This window comes from Gopherus flavomarginatus, chromosome 14 (genome assembly GCF_025201925.1).
Source record: "Gopherus flavomarginatus isolate rGopFla2 chromosome 14, rGopFla2.mat.asm, whole genome shotgun sequence".
In the NCBI taxonomy this organism is placed as follows: Eukaryota; Metazoa; Chordata; order Testudines; family Testudinidae; genus Gopherus; species Gopherus flavomarginatus.
Window position 1 is genome coordinate 8328077 of NC_066630.1, and position 19652 is coordinate 8347728.

General features: G+C 44.7%; 1 protein-coding gene across 1 annotated transcript in view; it reads right to left on the reverse strand.

The window, feature by feature from the left end:
* Positions 1-267: 267 nt before the first annotated feature.
* LOC127034425 (hepatocyte nuclear factor 4-beta-like) overlaps positions 268-19652 on the reverse strand; it is a 41679-nt gene continuing 22294 nt past the window's right edge. The window contains 7 exon segments of the mRNA XM_050923270.1: positions 268-578; positions 3829-3942; positions 4607-4843; positions 8331-8483; positions 12353-12440; positions 13075-13206; positions 14872-15002. Coding sequence (XP_050779227.1) covers positions 442-578; positions 3829-3942; positions 4607-4843; positions 8331-8483; positions 12353-12440; positions 13075-13206; positions 14872-15002 — 992 coding nt within the window. The 3' untranslated portion in view covers positions 268-441.

A 19652-nucleotide genomic window follows, 5' to 3' on the forward strand; every position in this document is an offset into this window, starting at 1 on the left:
ATGGCAGCAGGAGTGATAGGCATGTACTTCAACTTTTAATAGGCAGTGTGAGAAGGTCTGTTTCTATTTGAGGTATAGAATGCTCATTAGCAATCAACAATAGCTATATGAGATACTCAGTTATATTTCTGTAGTCGATCCCCCAGTGCTGTACAAACATGAAGTAAAAAGTCCCTGCTCCAACGAGCTTACAGTCTTGGTGGTTCTAAAATGAACAACGGCTTCAAGTCCAGGCTGTTCCAGTAAAGAGGGTGGTGACAGAGAACATTGGTGAGCCACAGTCTAATGACAGTGCCATTTTAATCACTGACAGGAAAGGGTGTCATCATCAGATCTCATTATAAGCAGGCAATTGCTGGGCATTGCCATGGCAGAAAGCAGGGATGGTTTAACTTTACAGAGGGACATTGGGAATTGCTGTTGGCTTCTTTTGCCTGTCCCTTATAAAATCTCTTGCTTGGGTACGATGGTCTGAGGCAGTATTTTCACAACTGCCTCTGGCCCTGGGGCTGGGCCTAGTTTGTAGTCTTCGCTTCCTGTGCTGGTAGACGGAGAAGGAAGGGATGTTTCTGGAGATGCTGCAAGGGAGAAGAATAAAAACGAAGAATTAAAACATATTGAGAGACAATGTTTTTAATAGCACGGTATCTGGTTCAAGACACCAAAGTAGAATCACAAGAATCAAGATGGGGAGGTAGATGCACATTCATGAATAGCACCAAATGTAGTACATGAGCATAGTTTCGTGGCTAGCTTGAGTTGTCTTTATGAAATAACTGAAGATGTGCTAAAGCAGCAAAGAATCCTGTGGCACCTTATAGACTAACAGACGTTTTGGAGCATGAGCTTTCGTGGGTGAATACCCACTTCTTCAGATGCATGTGGTGGAAATATCCAGGGGCAGGTATATATATGCTAGCAAGCAAGCTAGAGATAACGAGGTCAGTTCAATCAGGGAGGATGAGGCCCTGTTCTAGCAGTTGAGGTGTGAAAACCAAGAGAGGAGAAACTGGTTCTGTAGTTGGCAAGCCATTCACAGTCTTTGTTCAATCCTGAGCTGATGGTGTCAAATTTGCAGATGAACTGAAGCTCAGCAGTTTCTCTTTGAAGTCTGGTCCTGAAGTTTTTTTGCTGCAGGATGGCCACCTTAAGGTCTGCTATAGTGTGGCCAGGGAGGTTGAAGTGCTCTCCTACAGGTTTTTGTATATTGCCATTCCTAATGTCTGATTTGTGTCCATTTATCCTTTTCCTTAGAGACTGTCCAGTTTGGCCGATGTACATAGCAGAGGGGCATTGCTGGCATATGATGGCGTATATTACATTGATGGATGTGCAGGTGAATGAACCAGTGATGGTATGGCTGATCTGGTTAGGTCCTGTGATGGTGTCGCTGGTGTAGATATGTGGGCAGAGTTGGCATCGAGGTTTGTTGCATGGATTGGTTCCTGAGCTAGAGTTATTATGGTGCGGTGTGCAGTTACTAGTGAGAATATGTTTCAGGTTGGCACGTTGTCCGTGGGCAAGGACTGGCCTGCCACCCAAGGCCTGTGAAAGTGTGGGATCATTGTCCAGGATGGGTTGTAGATCCTTGATGATGCGTTGGAGGGGTTTTAGCTGGGGGCTGTATGTGATGGCCAGTGGAGTCCTGTTGGTTTCTTTCTTGGGTTTGTCTTGCAGTAGGAGGCTTCTGGGAACACGTCTGGCTCTGTTGATCTGTTTCCTTATTTCCTCGTGCGGGTATTGTAGTTTTGAGAATGCTTGGTGGAGATTTTGTAGGTGTTGGTCTCTGTCTGAGGGGTTAGAGCAGATGCGGTTGTACCTCAGTGCTTGGCTGTAGACAATGGATCGTGTGATGTGTCCGGGATGGAAGCTGGAGGCATGAAGGTAGGCATCGCGATCGGTAGGTTTTCGATATAGGGTGGTGTTAATGTGACCATCGCTTATTTGCACCGTGGTGTCAAGAAAGTGGACCTCCTGTGTAGATTGGTCCAGGCTGAGGTTGATGGTGGGGTGGAAGCTGTTGAAATCATGGTGGAATTTTTCCAGAGTCTCCTTCCCATGGGTCCAGATGATGAAGATGTCATCAATGTAGCGTAGGTAGAGATGAAGATGTGCTAGCTTTCAAAACAATCCTCAAAAGTTGATATGGGTAATACCTTTTTTCATTAAAAAAATTAATTTTTTTTAATTAATCATTTTATTTAGGAAATGACTCTTCGGTAGTGGGGACCATGTAAGTTCATAAGTGTCTGAGCCCCTCCATCTTTTAACACATTTATTCTCACAATACCTCTGCAAGGTAGGGAAGTGCTGAGAGCCTCATTTTAATAACCTGTTCTTGGTGTTCTTCAGCAACCACTCTCAACACGCTGCATAAGGAGGTAAGTATCATCATCCCCATTTCACAGGCTGAGGCATGGAGAGACTAAATGACTTGTCCAGGGTGCCACATGCGATCTGAGGAACTGAACCCAGCTCTTGACTTGCAGCAAAACACTTGGAGGACAGGTGGTACCAAAATGGGGTTGTAGCCTGTTGTGAATGCAGGTAGCCTCTTCCCCCTTTCACTATATGATCAGGGACTTGGTGGAGGGTGGGTTATTAGGAGTTTCACCAAGCAACGTACTGCCCTGTCTTTATAAATAGTACTTGGGAAACTGTGTTCCCACTGATCTCTAATTAGAGCAATGGCTCTTATATTGTGCTCTGTGAACCAGTGGTAGGCTGCAGAGTGCTGACTGATCACATGATGCTGGCTCTCCGTGTGCCTAGCTGTTAAATAGCATCGAAAATTGAGCTAAATTATCTTCAAGACATTATTGCTAATTACTTTTCTTTGCACACATTTGCTGTCGTTGCTACGAGACAGGAAATGTGAGTCTGAGCAGAAGAGGTGGTTTGTGGGAATGGAGAGAGTCAGTTCTCCACAGCGTTTCTATTAAGTTGCAGTCTGTGCTATGGAAAAAAGGTAAGAGGAGTAGAATTAGGGCCATCTGCCAATTCAGTGAATACCTTAAGCTACCATGAAAGGAATAATAAAATCAGTTGCCTAATAATGGGCTCTCTTAAAAAACCTCAACAAAAGATTCTACACCTAGGAACTAGCCTTTCACGCACTTTGAATGGTATAATTTCTATTTTGCTGACAATTTACTTTGCATATAATAAAATAGATCACACTGGCTGCTGTGTACCCTACTTTCTGATTTTTTACACTTCTATTTTTGCGCATATAAAATAGTGTTGGCCATGCTCCTCCTATTGATTGAGAGTCTCATGCTATTTGGTGATCTTAACTGAATCCAGGAACAGGGATTTTTTCAGGTATAAAAAGTAAGTTTCTTGCCCTCGTGGTTATGGAAGAAACCTGGGAAGTGTGTAACCTAAAGGTGCAAAAACTAGAAGACAAATAAAAAGTACCTGGAATGTATTTTTAAAATCTCATGATTTGGAGGGATAGAGTAGGGGGGTGACTCATGATTTTTGAGTGCTTGGGGTGTTGATTGTGAATATTAAATTATAAGTGGAATGATGACACTGTCATAATAGGGCATAGTGATATGTACGGCCCAGTGCATCTTGGACCTATGTCTGAAGTTCTCCCATTGCCTTCAGTGGCAGTTTTGCCTGGCTAAAAACTAAGGAAGGATCCTGAGGTTTGGACCCCTGTTTTGTCCCCTGCTGCTGGATCTAACACGACAGGTCCCATTTAGCCCCACAAAGTTGAAGCGTGATGCTTTAAATAAATCAAACTAAGCTTATAGGCCCACCAGCTTCCTACCCAATCTCCACACTATGCCTGCCACTAGCATGAAGATGGACACCTACGGTCTGGAGCTGTGTGAATCACAGAACTCATGCTTGGCAAAGCTGCGTGTCCTGGCAGAGATTCCAGGTTGAGGTTGGAAGGTCCTGATTGGTACTGTACATCAAGAGTGGTTCCTGCACAGGAGCATGGAAAAGAAGTCATTCTCCCTATCATTATTAAAACCAGCAGAAGCATTCCTATGACCTGAGGCATGTCACATTTTTACAGGGAATGGAAGAATTGCTTGTAGCGGGATGACCAGGAGAACTATATCCCCACTTTGGTCAGTCCCCTGTGTCCCCTCCTGCTCTCCTCTCTACTGGGGCACCCCACCATTTCCAACTATGCCACTGTCATCTTAGTTACCTAAAAGAACTTGATTCCTGCTGCTCCCAGCTCCAGCATTTTGGATACTCATCCGTGGCCATGGCTGACTACATTGTTTGCAGATGCCCCCAGTTCAGCCCTGAATATGATGTTCTCACAAGGTTACAATTTACTTTTTGTATTAATACAAAATGTTGTACCCTTGAAGGAGTGTGGGGGGGGGGGGTCAGTTCCATCCATGCACTAATGAAAAAAGCTGACATGAATCACCATAGCTCCTTCACCTTCAATACAGCTATGCCAGTTGATATCAACTGCTGATCTGGCTCCAAAGTCTCTTTAATTTGATCAATCTGAAAAGTTTCTGGGGCCTACCTAAATATGGCATTGGTGCTGGGACTATTGTTAAGGCCTTTGAAATACGGTTTTCAAGGCATGCAGGTAAGAAAGAGGGTCTCAGTGGGGTCATACCTCCCAGAAGCATTTCTTGCAGCAAGCTGTCAATCCTCGCCACGCCAAAGAGTTTCATGAATTGGACCTGCTCTATCATTTGCCAGGTGATGCTCTGGAGTGGCGGTAGGAGGAGGAGAATGTCGCTGAACCGCCCTCGAGAGTCGTACTGCCGGTCGTTGATATAATCCTCCAGGTTGACCTGCACCTGGAATCGCATGTTCTTCACCTTCCCAGGCTCGCTCAGGCCTTTACAATCTGAGGGGAGGGGAAGTAGAAAGATACAGACAATTTACACCTATCCACACACACAAGCTGGAACAGCTCTGTCAGTCATCCAGACTCTAGAAGAAAAGATTAAATACACCTATATGGCAAGTGACCTTTTTTTTTTAAGTATTTCTCCTTTAGCCTAGAAGTTGGAATGTGTCCAGAGTAACGTCGCTGCTCCATGTTAATCTGTCAATAGTTCACATCCCACAGAGAGCAGAGCAATGGCTAAAGGGAATGATAGGAAAAAAGGAGTTTGATTCCTGTGGGTAGGATGATTAACAAACATGGAGGGGGGGTAATCAGAGGCCAGGGGATGCTAAGCCTCCCCTAACCCAGACCTCTGGCCCCTCCCACACACTGTCCTGCCATCCCTCTCCCTCTCCCCTGAAGCTGGCAGGGTGGCCTGGAGCTCAGGGCTTGGGCCCACCAGCAGCTGGGGTGGCCAGGGGCAGCTCAGGCCGGAGCTGGCCAGCCAGTGGCTTGGGGTGGCTGGGGCAGGCCAGCTGGGGGCAGGAGCAGGGGCTCTGGGCTCCTCCAGCCATAGGGGTCGTGGCCTCGGGTGGAAGGGATGGGGCCGGCGGGCTAGCCTCCCTGAAGTGGGGGGGGTTCACCTGCCACCCATGGTAACAAGCAAAGGCAAAGACAGGAAAAATAGGAGCTTAAAATTATTTATGCCCTAAAAGAAGTGGGCGAAGTGCTGAGGACCCAGCCACTGCCATTGAATTTAGTGCATGTTTGGCCCTTCTGAAAAACCAAGCCACTTCCTTTGGGGCATAAATACGAATTTAGGGGCCTGTCTTTTATTTTTCAATATCATAGCCAGGATTTTTAGGCCAGAATAAAGGGTATTCCTCGGGGTGTAGAGGCCTGTGGGGAAATAGATTGTGAAGGTGGAGCTGAGAAACAGCTGTTGCATGAATGCCTCGTGTAAATGTGCAGATTTTCAATAGAGTCCCCATGGATTTTCTAGTTAAGTTCATAGTCTTGCCCCCTGTCTTCAGAGCACTCCACAGCCTGGGCACAGGAAATCTGAAAGATTGTTTTAAAGCCTGCAGTTGACAACTCCCCTCCTTTGGCGCAATGGAACTCTCAACAATAAGAGTAAAGCTCATCTGTGTGGGAGGAGACACAACTTTCTTGGGGGGCTGGTCTGAGACTGTGGCATGAACTCCCCCAGTAACTAATGCCCTTTCCACACTGCCATTTTCCAGTTCAGCTGCAAGGCACATTTCTTTGACCTGCCTTCTTTAACATCAAAACAAAGCAACAACTATATTTATAGTTAAAAAAAAAAAAAGACACTACCAAACTAAGACACATCCACTGTACAAGCTTCTCACCTCGGGAGAGGCTGAGAGAATAAACATCGTGTGACAGTTGTGTAATCACATTTCTCAATGCAATACTGGCAGGTGCTCAGATACTATAGTGATGAGCTCAGTATAAAAACCTATGTAGAATAGCAAAGCGAAATTGTGATAAAGAACTATCTATCCAACGTACTGAAAATAATCCTGAATGGATTTTGGAACCATCCAGTGCATGCTTTGTGAGACACCATCCTATCGTCCTACAGGACTTCAACTGTGCAAATATCTTTGTGGGAACGGCACAGTAACCCGAAAGGGCGAACTGCAGGATCACACAAGAAGAGATGATGCTCAGGGCACCTCAAACCACAGGCTGGGTCTGAAATACACTGCCCTGCTGGACCAGGAAAGAGGCTTTGTATACTATAATTAATGGAGATAGTACTTATGGTATCTGCCTTCGCTTTTGCAGCGTATAAGTCTAGATGTGATATGCAGCTCACTTCTATTATTTTAATTGGATTTTTCTCTGTATGTTCCTAACAAATCTTTTCTTACTCCAGTCCAGGTGGTTTTAGGCTGTTTGGAAATTTCACACATACTGTCCCAAAGGATTGAAGCAACTTTCAGTGTTTAAGGAGAGCAGGTAGGGCTGGGCCTGCAGTTTAGTCTGTTCAGGACAGTCATGAAGAGTATGCACGAAGGAGTCATCTCCCATAACGTATGTTGCTTCAAAGCTGCATCCCTCCAGATACACAGGAAACGGCTCAGGGCCATGATGAGAAATGAGTTGAAGACACACACACTGACAGGTAAGTGCCAGTAGAAGAATGTCGCATTTGGCGTTGGCCTAGGTTCGGTTCTCCAGCTGTAAAATGGGGGTAAAAGCATGTCTGTGACTCAGAGGAGTGTTGTGAAGGGCTCAGATATTACAGTAATGGGGGCCATGTGAGTAAAAGAGAGGTGTGGAGGGAGGGACAGGAGGATGGATGGATAGCACTCAGCAAGGGGTTATAGTAAAAATACAGCTGTTCAAGACCATGTGAGCTAGGAAAGCAGCAGGTCTTGAAAGTTCTCCTGCAGGCCATGCCTTTGATGTGCACTCCTCTCTTCTTGTATGTGAGGTGGCCCCATCCAATCCCCTGGATTCATGGTTTGCTCTTTATATTACTCCCCCTGCTGAATCTAGCCCAGCATTCAGCAACTTTTGGTCAAATGACTCAACTCTAACAAGTGATACGACACCAAAAGTGTGTTATTTTTAGAGCCTCAACCATTTGTAATGCTCTCACAAACCCTGGAATGTGTCTTCATTTGTCTCACTTGGAGCCTAATCCAAAGCCACTGAAGTCAGCGGAAAGACTCTCATTTGTTCTGACGGGCTTCAGATCAGGCCCTAATTTCCCGTTCTCTTGTCCCCAAATCTTCTCTTTATTCTGTCATTTTGTACTCTGAGCATGAGACTTTGCAGCGTCCTTCCTGATGTTGATGGAAACTGCAGCCAATCAACACTTCTCATGGCCTAACCATTTGTGAATTTTATGCTCCCTCCTGGTCCCTAATTTAATCCTCTGTTGCTTGGTTAATTCACAGAAAAATTAAATATAGGCATGCATGTCCTCATTTTCTATTGATATACATCTCTGAGTGAGGCCAAACTCTGGAAGCAACTCAGTTCCTGCAGGTTCTGTAAGGTTTAGCATGTCTCTCGGGCTGGAGCTAATGCTGTGCAAATAATAGAGATGTCTGCAAGAAAAGACCAGTTTTAGCTTGCCTGCTAATGCACTGCTAAGCATTAATCCTTTACAGCTGGCAACCAACTGAAAAGCATAACTAATGCCTGGGAGCTGTCATTAGTAGCCAAGATAGCATACAGATTCTGGGATTCCTAATCCTTGACCTAATAACAAAACCCATCATTTCTGCTTTAATACTTACAAACCTTGCAATTAGGCAATGAGGGAGTGGAGCACCACAAAATGGAGGAGGAGCAACAATACTGGCATTTTCAAGAAATGCCATAAATGATCCATTTTTTTCTCCCCAGACCAGACCCCTCACTCCACCCATTTATGTCCTGTTTTATTTCTACCAAGATTCTTCTCTTGGAATCCCATGATCTGCCACTGATGATAGTGGTTTGATAAATCTGAGAGACTTACCTGGGTCAAAGAATATGATCGCTTTGAGGCATGCATACTCATTGTCATCAATCTGGATGACACGTAAGGGCTTTACCAACTCATCCAGGATTCGAATGGCTACGCGAGCAATTTCCAGTTCTGGGCAGTGCATTGGAATGATGAAATCATTTCCTGAGGAGATGAAAAAACATCAGTATCAGCCATTTACACCAGTTCTTTGGACATGGTGCGTTACCAAATCACCCATTTCTTCAGACACCGACAGCCATATTTTCAGAATGCAGCACATGATTGTGTGTATAATTTGCACATGCAATTTCATGTTCAAATTCAGACTTGACATGGGCAAATAACTACTTAGATGCATTTGTGTGTTTAATTACCCAATTTGTGCATGCAGTTGCCGTAACTATTCATGCAAATCCTGTTATACCTGTCTGTGCATCTGGCCACAAGAATATTGTAACTCATGTATAAGGCTAAGATTTTGTCACAGATATTTTTAGTAAAGGTCACGGACAAAAAAGAAAAATTCACAGCAGCCGTGACCTGTCCATGACTTTTACTAAAAATATGGTGACAAAATAGGGATCTGTGAGTCCTCACACTGTCTGAAGCAGGGCAGCTGCGGAGGGACTAGGAGCTGCCTGGAGCAGCTGGGGGCTAAGGGGTACCACTGCTGTCTGCAGCTCTGGGATCCCCTCTGTCTATGGGGGTCGGGAGCTGTGGGGTGCCCCTGCCTCCCTTGGCAGCTGGGAGCTGCAGGGTACCCCTGCCGCCCAGAGTTCCAGGGGGCCCCCGGCAGCTGAGAGCTAGGGGATTCCACCTCCACCCTGGGCAGCTGGGAGCTCAGTGGTTCCCCCACCACCCCCAGTGGCCAGGAGCTCTTGGTTTCCCCCACCACCCCCAGCAGCCCAGACCTTGGGGAGATTCCGCCAACACTCCCGGTGCCCTGGAGCACAAGGGGTTCTCCCTCCGCTCTTGGTGGCCGGGAGCTGTGGCGGCAGCCAGAGGCAGCAGAGGTACCCCACAGCTCCCTGCCCCCGTGGGTGGTGGGAGACCCTGCAGCTCCTGACTAGCGCAGGCTAAAGTCACAGAGGTTGCTGGAAGTCATGACTAAATTGTAGCCTTACTCAGGTATAATTTTTTGTAGAACTATTTGACCCAAGTTTGGCCAGCATAATGTTGTTGAGACCAACTCCCCCCCCCCTCCCCATCTGCAGTGGATAATCTTAACTGTTTTTAGATGATAGAAGAAAACACCATCCGAAATTACAAGGAAATATCTATCTAATCTAAATTTGATCTAATCTCTCTTCAGTATTTCTAAGGGACGATCACTTTAATTTCTAGGCATCAGTGTCTAAGGGGATGTCTACATCACAAAGTGACAGGGTGATGGTAGCATGGTATGCATACCTGTGTCAGCTGTAATTTAGCTAGCACAGGTAAGAATAGCAGTATAGCACGTGTTAGCAAGCAAAGTACTTATCCAGGGACCTTAGGGGGCTTGGACTCTGGTTGCTAGCCTGTGTGGAAACTGGTACCACCACGTCTACACTGCTGTTGTTACTTGTGCTAGCTAGATTAAAGATGACATGGGTATGCCTACCCACGCTGCAATCACACCTTCCCTTGGCAGTGTGGACAGAGCCAAAATGCTGAGTAGAACTGTGGGCGTTCAGTATGCATTAGCAGAGGTAACATTTACATGCTGTCTCTAACTAAAGCATCATTTTAATTTTCTGAGTATTCCAACTGCAGCATAAATACCTTGAACCAATACTCAAGGACTCCAAGACCTATGTATGAATCTCCCCATCTGGTCTGGAGATAAGGAGTAATCTCTTGTCTCTGCAGTATTTCTCCCCTGGCTTTTTCCTTGAGCCAGTACCAAACTATCCGTGAGTCTGAGGATCTATGCAGTAGGAGTTCTATGGGGCCAAGAGGCCGCACATCATCTCTCCACTGGCTCTGTGGACTTTCCCCGGCAGGACAGTACAGCCCTGGGCAGTAATGATCTTCCTTAAAAAGGGCTCCTATGGAAACTAGTGACTGTGGAAGTCCTATCAGAGCAGCTCTCTTGGAGTACCAGTGCTGTTAGGCAACGTAAGGTAGCTGGTCTCCTGCTGATCCTTCAGTATCTCTGCAGATCCTGGTAATACATGGGGTCTGGGAACCAGCCTCATGAGCTGTTTGTCAGCCCATCAATGGATCATGGGGAAGAAAGCACCTCACAGAGAACCTCATGGAGATTTTCTCACCCTTAGTCCCTTGGGTTTTTCCTTGGGATGCAAAGATGAGACCCTGAATTTAAGGGGTGACAATTACAGTCTTTAAGTACCTATTTGGGGAACAAATATTTAATAATGTGCTCTTCAATCTATGAGAGGAAGGTATATCAGGATCCAATGGCTGGAAGTTGAAGTTAGACAAATTCAGACTGAAAATAAGGCATACCTTTTGAGCAGTGACAGTAATTAATCATTGGAACAATTTACCAAGGATCATAGTGGATTCTCCATCATGGACAATTTTTAAATCAAGATTGGATGTGTTTCTAAAAGCTTGGCTATAGGAATTATTTTGGGAAAGTTCTATGGCCTGTGTTATACAGGAGCTCAGACTAGATGGTCACAATGGTCCCTTCTGGCTACGGAATCTATGAATTAGATACTCAGGGTATGTCTACATCTACAATTTTGCAGCGCTGGTTGTTACAGCTGTATTAGTACAGCTGTATAGGGCCAGCGCTGCAGAGTGGCCACACTTACAGCAACCAGCGCTGCAAGTGGTGTTAGATGTGGCCACACTGCAGCGCTGTTGGGAGGCTTCAAGGGGGGTTCGGGGAACGCGAGAGCAAACCGCGGGGAAGCAGGTCTCCTTCCCCGGTTTGCTCCAGTGTTCCCCGAACCCCCCTGCAAGCAGATCTCCTTCCCCGCGGTTTGCTCTCGCGTTCCCCGAACCCCCGTGCAAGCAGGTCTCCTTCCCCGCGGTTTGCTCTCGCTTTCCCCGAACCCCCTCCCCGCAAGCAGGTCTCCTTCCCCGCGGTTTGCTCTCGCGTTCCCCGAACCCCCTTGCAAACCGCGGGGAAGGAGATCTGTTTGCACGGTGGTTCGGGGAACGCGAGAGCAAACCGGGGAAGGAGACCAGCTTGATTACCAGAGGCTTCCTCAGGTATGCTGGGATACCTGCTTATTCCACGGAGGTCAAGAAAAGTGCTGGTAAGTGTCTACACTTGATTACCAGCGCTGGATCACCAGCGCTGGATCCTCTACACCCGAGACAAAATGGGAGTACGGCCAGCGCTGCAAACAGGGAGTTGCAGAGCTTGTGATGCCCTGCAGATGTGTACACCTCCTAAGTTGCAGCACTGTAACCCCCTCACCAAAGCTGCAACTTTGTGATGTAGACAAGCCCTCAGAGGCATAAACCTAACAGAGAGCAAAGCATGCAGGTTTCTTCCTCCAAACTCATTGTAAGTCTGCCCTCCAGTGTCCCAAAGCTGGGTTGTGCCTAAATTTAAACCTGGAGGGAAGCAAAATCTAGTAGTTTTATATCCACGTACTAGCAGTGCTATGGAAGCAGAGGGGTGGAAGGTGCATGTCTGCGTGTAATCTGCTGTCGTGTAACTGAAGTTATCAGGTCAATGGGCCACAGTTTGGTTTGTATTTATTTTTTTTCTTAGTCATAACAAAAAAATGTCATTCTAGCAGCCTAAACTATCAGTACAGTTTGTTGGCTAAAATACAGTGATGATCTTGCCTATTTATATATTGTCTGACATCCAGAAAGTTCCCCAACCTCTTTAGTCTACAAACAGATGTACAGGCTCTATGGAGAGAGGACTTTATCCACTATAGCAGTGCGGCCACCTCTGGAGAAAAGTAGCAACAATTTAACAGCATAAAGCATAACAGGTGAAATATATCTTAGCTACCTGAATGCAAGGGGAATTGCAGATGAGTAGGATACATAATAATTATCCAGCATGTAAATCTGTGCAAACTTCAAAGCAAGAATAAACTATATTATTTTACCTAATAATAGAAAATCTGTATATGGTATTGACCGTTTAGCAACTCCCAGAAGTAGGTGCTCTCCTGCGTGGGCTCTTAGCAAGACAACCTTCAGAGTACAGGGAAGAAACAGAGCGTGTTACACTTCAACAGCAGACAGAGGAACAGTCAGGTGATTGATGTGTAGAGAATGGGGGAAATTCTGCTTTCATTTAAATCAGTGCAAATCTGGAATAGCTCCACTGTAGTCAATGGAATTGCTCCTGGGATAATTGAGAGCAAAATCTGACACTAACTTGACTATCCTTTGACTCTTTACCTGTTAGAAGCATTACATTTACAGAACATTAAAGCAAAACTCATTTTCAAAGCAAGAACAAAGGAGAACATGTTTTATTTGATAGTGCCCTGGAAACAGTGACTATTGTACCCTTCTACCAGCAGATGATGGTAGAAAAAATACAACCTCCCTTTTGACGCATCATTCCCAGTGCTGGCTCAGCTGATCACATGCAATATTTTTCTTGTCTTCAGTGGGTGGCAATCATTTCTAATTCATTAGTAATAACAAAAGTCCCTTTAAAATTCCACCTTTCCTGCAAGGAACTTCTTGCTCTACATGGTGAATTCTATTGAATATCACTCAGTTTGATGTTAACGGGCAGGGACTATATGTTTATATTAAATAAATACATTAAATATAAATGGACTGAGGGAGTGACAGACACAGAGCCCTATTTCACCTGGTCATCCAGTGGAAGTTCACAGAATGCTGGGATATACTTCGCCCACTCCACAAGGGCTAAAAGCTGCTGTTTCATGGACTCACACACATCATTGATGGTGGCAACCTTCTTCATGGCAATATCAGCACTGTGCACTGGACTCAGAGCTGAGTACTGAAAGAAAAACAAGCAGAATTTGTATGTAAAACAGGCTTAAGTGCTGCTTTGTTGAACAAAATGCCCAGTCAAGTAGAGTGTAATAAGTGTTTCCTACATATCATGGGATTTATGGTTAACACGGGGTTTCTATTAAGCCATTAATTTTGTCCTATCTCAAATATAACGTTTGACATTCACAATGATTTGCAGAGAACTGTATGTTTGATCCAATGTTGAACATTAATGACGCAAGAATATTTACTGTCTCCACCGGGTGGTGCTGTGTCACAACAGAGGCTTAGTGACTTGAGCAGCTAATTGTCAGTGTGTTTTACAACCGACTCGTCTGACTTGACAAAGGGATTTTCTTTCTTTTATTCAAAAGCACAGGATCTGAGCCCCCTGCCAATTATTTAATATGGCAGATCCAAAGAAGCAGCCCAGTTAGCTCACCCAACTTTCCTAATCAGCAGTTTGTTATAAAATACATACATCCCCATGCATCAATCTCCCTGTCTCTTTTCAAAGGTCAGTGGCAACAAATGGGCCCAGCAGTGTTAACTGAGGACTTGTTCAGGCCTCGCAAGCCAGGGTGTGAATTTACAATGTGCCAGCTTGCCACCCAGTAATGTTTCTTGTGGGCACTGCTGCAGCCTACTAAACGTTCCACGGTGCCCTTTGAGTACGTTATCACACTTCAGATTCACGCCCGGCCCTAACATCGCCTGTAGACAAGCCCTGAAAGGCGACGCTTTCTAGTGCATGTTGTGAATGCAGCAATACTTGAAGAAGTAAAAATATTTTTATGCGTAAAGAAAATCTGCACCATATGTCTGGAAGAAAAGGACTATTTGTATTGGAAATTAAAAGGAGGCCCTTAATTGTTGTTGTTTTCTTAAATCAAACTGCACCTTGGAACATGTGGTAAGGGACGAGGAAAGGAGGGAGGAGAAGATGATAGGAGCGTTGAGTTTAAATCCCAGTTTATTAACTCTTTGCTCTTCTACGATTGTTACCCTAATAATGCTCTTACATTTGCAGATCTTGCATTTATACTGAGGGAAGCCTAGGTTCCTAACCGGTTATATACTGCACCTACAGGAATTCATGCAGCATTGAAAAGCAGCCACCTCTGGGATGAAACAAAGCAAATGAAGTGGAGAGCAAGACAATGCAGCAATTTAGGCTAAGGAGCGCAGAAGACTACCGTATCCTGCTGGACCGCCAGGGGGAATTGGTAGGTAGAATGTAGCTGCTCAGACCTTTAGCCAGGACATAGATGCTAGGGTCCAGAACCTCAAAGCAATTTAGGCTTCCTGATTTCAGTGGAAGTTAGGACCCTAACTACCTTTGTGGATCTGACCTAGTTGCCCAACTCTTGCAATAGTTGCAATGGGATCGTTAATGTCTTCAAGTTGGCAGGAATTTAGTTTTGTGTCTCATCTGAAATATGGCACCTCCAGTAGCACAACACCGCCTATAATGGTGCTTGGGCACTGGTTCAGCAATGACCCAGAGTGAACATGAGAAAATCATTAATATTTGCTTCCTGTTGCAATATTTGCTCCATCTAAGTGCCATCCAAGGACTGAGTAGACTCATTCTTGCTTAGTTGGACAAGTTCACAGTCCGAAGTGGCCATAAAACACTTCTAATAATGATTGTCAATGTGTTTCATACCTGCTGTGCCATAGCCTCAGCCTGGGTCAGTACAGTGATTGACAGGGATCCATTGTCCTCATAGCTACTCCTGCGAATGCTAATCCTGTCCCGTTCATTCTGTACAGCTTCAAAGAGAGAAAGAACGACAGTCATGTGATGAGTTAGAGATTGCCGTTTCCTGTCATCACTGGGGACGGCTATTTACTATCATCGAGAACTCTGCAATTTGCTAGTTGTTTTATGAATCAATAAAGACACACTATTCAAACTGTCAAGAGTTTAAGTAGAGAGACAAGGTGGGTGATAAAATATCTTTTATTGGACCACTTTCGCACCAACAAACAGTATTACATCACTAACCTTTTCTCTCTATTATCCTGGGATCAGCACGGCTACCACAACACTGCATACAGCAATTTAAATAGTTATTTTAACGTTTGTAACAATTTTATGAGTATGTTGCATAGGGGGAAAAAACATCACCAGATGCAATGGTTTCTCCAATGAGTGTTCCAGCATGTCCTACCTGTAGGAGAGCACATGTGTAACAATGCCCTTCAGTTTTAGGGCCTACTTCTGCTACTAAATCCATATGGACAGACCCTTGCACCCACATGGAGTAGTTCCAGTGGTATTTATTATTTGTATTATGGTAGAACCTAGAGTCTCCCACTGAGATTGGAGCCCCATTGAGTTAGGTGCCGTATAGACCCGCAGTAAGAGACAACCCCCCGCCTTAAAGAGCTCTCAATCTAAATAGATAATAGAAAATAGCCAAGGGTGGAAGGGAAAATAGGAGTATAGAGAGATGACACGACTTCCCCAAGATCACCCTGCAGGTCAGTGGAAGAGCCAGGAATAGAAACTTGTGTACCTGGGTTCCATTGTCCCCAAACTATCTCCAAAGTGTTTCACAGAGTCAACCGTTTGTCTCTCTCACCCGCAGAAGCTGGTCCAATAAAAGATATTGCCTCTCTCACCTTGTCTCATACAAATCGGAGTAGAAGTGGGTGGGAAATCAGAGGCAGGGAGAAAAGATAAGGCCAAGAGTTGACAATATGAAGAAATACAGGCAGGCGGGTCCAGATGCCAAGAGCTGCAGAGGAGGCAGCTCATGAAGAGTGGCGAGCAAGAGTAAGAAAGGATGGTGCCAGATGAGCAGAGCAAGCTGGCAAGAGTGCAGAGAGAGAGATGAAGAGCCTCATACAAAGGCCTAATAAGTCAATGGGAATCTTTTCACTGATTTCAATGGCCTGTAGATCAGGCTATAAGCCCATGCGATTTGATGCAGAAATGCCATGGAACATTTGAAAATCTGGGAAGAGACTTCTGAATGGGACCCTGAAATAAATAGGAAGTTGTTTAAGGTTTGTGTGAGGTGGTCACATTTCTCAGTGGTTTGTATCCCCATCACCCTATTGCCATACTCACACCACTGTGAGAAATGTTGTGTGATGTGCCTATGGAGGGTTTCTTTATTTCTATCCTGTTCTATACACAGTCTTATCCACACTCATCACTGTAGTATCTGAGTTCCTTCCAGCAGTGCATTAAGAAATGTGGCTACATCTCTGCCACATGTTGTTTGTTTTCTCATCCTCTCCCCAGAGTGAGAAGCGTGTGCAGTGGAGTATCTTGTTTTGGTAGGTAGTTTTTGTTGTTGTTTTAATACAAAGATGTGGTGCTCTGTGTTTGGTAGAGAAGGCAAGATCAAAGAAGTGTGCCTTGCACTTGGAGCAGAAAGCAGTGAGGTCTGTGATGGTCCTTAAAGGGTAAGAACTTGGCCATGTTCCTCTAGCTGCACATGTGACAATTGAAAATCCAGTCTGGGCCTCTGCATCAGGAGAACCCAGCAACAATTGTACTGTATTTCCTGGTACTGGGACTTGGTCTCCAGGATGATTTCCCAGTGATGGGCTTGGGGTTGAGGAAGAGCAGCAATCACCTCTACGATCACTGCATTAAAGAAACCCATTGATTCTCTAACCCACTCTGTAAAAGACCAACAAATTGTTCGTGGTGATGATCATTCATTCTGTAGCAGAGATCTCTCCTACTCAATGGGCTATCTACCAAAAGAGGATGCTGGTGCCTAACTAAGGAAGTAAATAAAGAAAAGATTTATTTCAAATTCTGGTTAAAGGACACACACACATGATCGCTGCAAGAACATTTCAAAGCATCCCATTAATAACAGCAATATAACTCCCTTTTGGAAACATTCTTCCCTTCGTACACAAGGGGAAACAATTCCCAGGTCATAAATTATCAGACATTCAGCAACTTGTTCAGACACTTGCGAAAGTTTCTCAGTTGAGAAAGTATCACACTATCTGCCAGGATTTTCTTTCTAGACAGACAGACAAACCCACTCTCAGCTGCTGGATGAAATTGCACTGACCTTTCAGCTCTGGACTCTACCATTCAGTGTGCTGCAAAAGAAAATGAATAGACTGATACCTGGCTTTACAACTGAAAGCAGTAAGAAAATCACAACTGGCCTTGGACGGGGTTCTTTGATTCACAGAGTGTTCTGCTAGCACTGGGTTTATCACAGCCTCACAGCTTTGGGTCTGCACTGTTTAATAGTGGCAGAACAAGGAGCAATGGTCTCAAGTTGCAGTGGGGGAGGTTTAGCTTGGATATCAGGAAAACTTTTTCACTAGGAGGGTGGTGAAGCACTGGAATGGGTTACCTAGGGAGGTGGTGGAATCTCCATCCTTAGAAATTTTTAAGGTCAAGCTTGACAAAGCCCTTTGTCAAGGGATGATTTAGTTGGGGATTGGTCCTGCTTTGAACAGGGGGTTGGACTAGATGATCTCCTGAGGTCCCTTCCAACCCTGATATTCTATGATTCTAAGCATCAAATCTCCAATGGGAAGAGCTACTGCCTTCAATGACAGCAGCCAAACACCACAGAGGAATCCTGTTTATAATGCTGAGCGTCATACTCTGCTCACACAGAGAAACCCAAGTGCTTGCTTGGCTGACATTTTATCATCCCAGGTGCGTGCTCAAGCTGCCGGGCTAGAGTCAGTATCTTTTGCTCTGGCCTACTGAATATTTAATTATTTATGCAAAGAGAAAGAACTCCAATGGGAGCACTTGAGAAAGCCTGAGGCTATAGCCCAATGGGTAGGGTGCTCCTCTGGAATGTGGGAGACCTGAGTGAAAGTCTCTGCAGATGAGACATTTGTGTTTAGATCTTCCACTCGCCAGGTGAGTTGGCTCTTCTGGAAGGGTCTCATATTTTGTAATGAAAAATTTCAGATGGGCTCGATTCCTTCCAATGAGGGAGGAAATCAAATTCTGAAACTTCAACATTTTTCATATAATGGAATTTTTCTGGCCAGCCCTAGATTTCAGTTGAAAATTGCCATTCTTGTTTTCAAAATGGAATTTTCACCCTCTGGCGGTTGGTTCATAAGGCTCATTTGCCAAACCGGTGGTAACTTATTTGAAATAATTTATTTGCAAATACATTTTTTTCCCACTGCTCAGCCAGACATAGCAACTCTTGAACCTTGACCTTTGCTAAGCACATTGGGATACAATTTGTTTGCAGGATGCTCTGCAAAATAAAATGCTCTAACTGTATGGGATTTGACTATTAAATAAAAGCTCAGCCAATGAAAAAAACAAACTCCCCTTTCTTTGCAAACGGAAACTAGCTGTGAAAAAAGTCTGTTCTGCTCTGAGCACAGAAAGCAGTTAAAGTAATAACAGAGTAACAAGTGGCTTTGCTGAGAATTACAGCTCCCTTTAATTTCTGCATCATTTTAGCCTGCTGAACTCTGCTCACACGCTATGGACTTTCTGCAGCAACGAATGGTCAGTGCAATAAGCATATGCGAGGAAAGATGCTGAGCAAAGACTCAACAGTATCCTGACAGTTCATACATTTTGGCACAGAACGGCTCAGAAATTCAATCCATGGTTTCTTAAAGCTCAGGAAGCAGCAAGGTTTAGCACATAACAATAGTACAGTACAGCTCTACCTACTCCTATGTACATGTTTGAAATCAAAACTCCCTTTGGTTACATACCAGGATGACTAAGATGGGCAGACTAGGTTTAACTCTAGTAAGCAAGGGTTCTGCTGCAGTTCTTAATATAATATATTAACTGCCTTGGATGTTGCAAATTTATATTATATAACTATATGTTGTAAACTCCCTGGGACAGGCTCTTTTTTGTTGTATGTATGGACAGTGGCTAGCACAATAGAATATTAGGGTTGGAAGGGACCTCAAGAGATCATCTAGTCCAACCCCCTGCTCGAAGCAGGGCCTATCCCCAAATGGCCCCCCTCAAGGATTGAGCTCACAACCCTGGGTTTAAGCAGGTCAATGCTCAAACCACTGAGCTATCCCTCCCCCTGCAAAAAATGTTCTTTAGGACTCCCAGGAGCTGCTGCAATGCAAATATTAAATAATATTGTACCCAACCATGTTCTCCTAATTATCTCTTTAACCATCCATTTAAAAGATACCAGTATTCTAAGGATTAGCTAGATGGCACTTGAATAAAATGGCAGAACCCATGAAGATTTTTCATTAGTCTATGGAAAGAGTTGTGCTTTCCTATTTATCTTATTTACTTCGTTGTCTTTTTCTTTTTGGGGGGGGGAGAGGGGCTGGAGGGGGCGGCATTTCACAAGGTTTTGCTTAAAAGCCACTCAAGTCCTTAAAATACCAGACCGTTTAGGAGCAGCTTGGTGTAGACTAAGATGCTATCAGAGTGGGTGAGTGGCAATGACTGACAAGCCTTTGAAA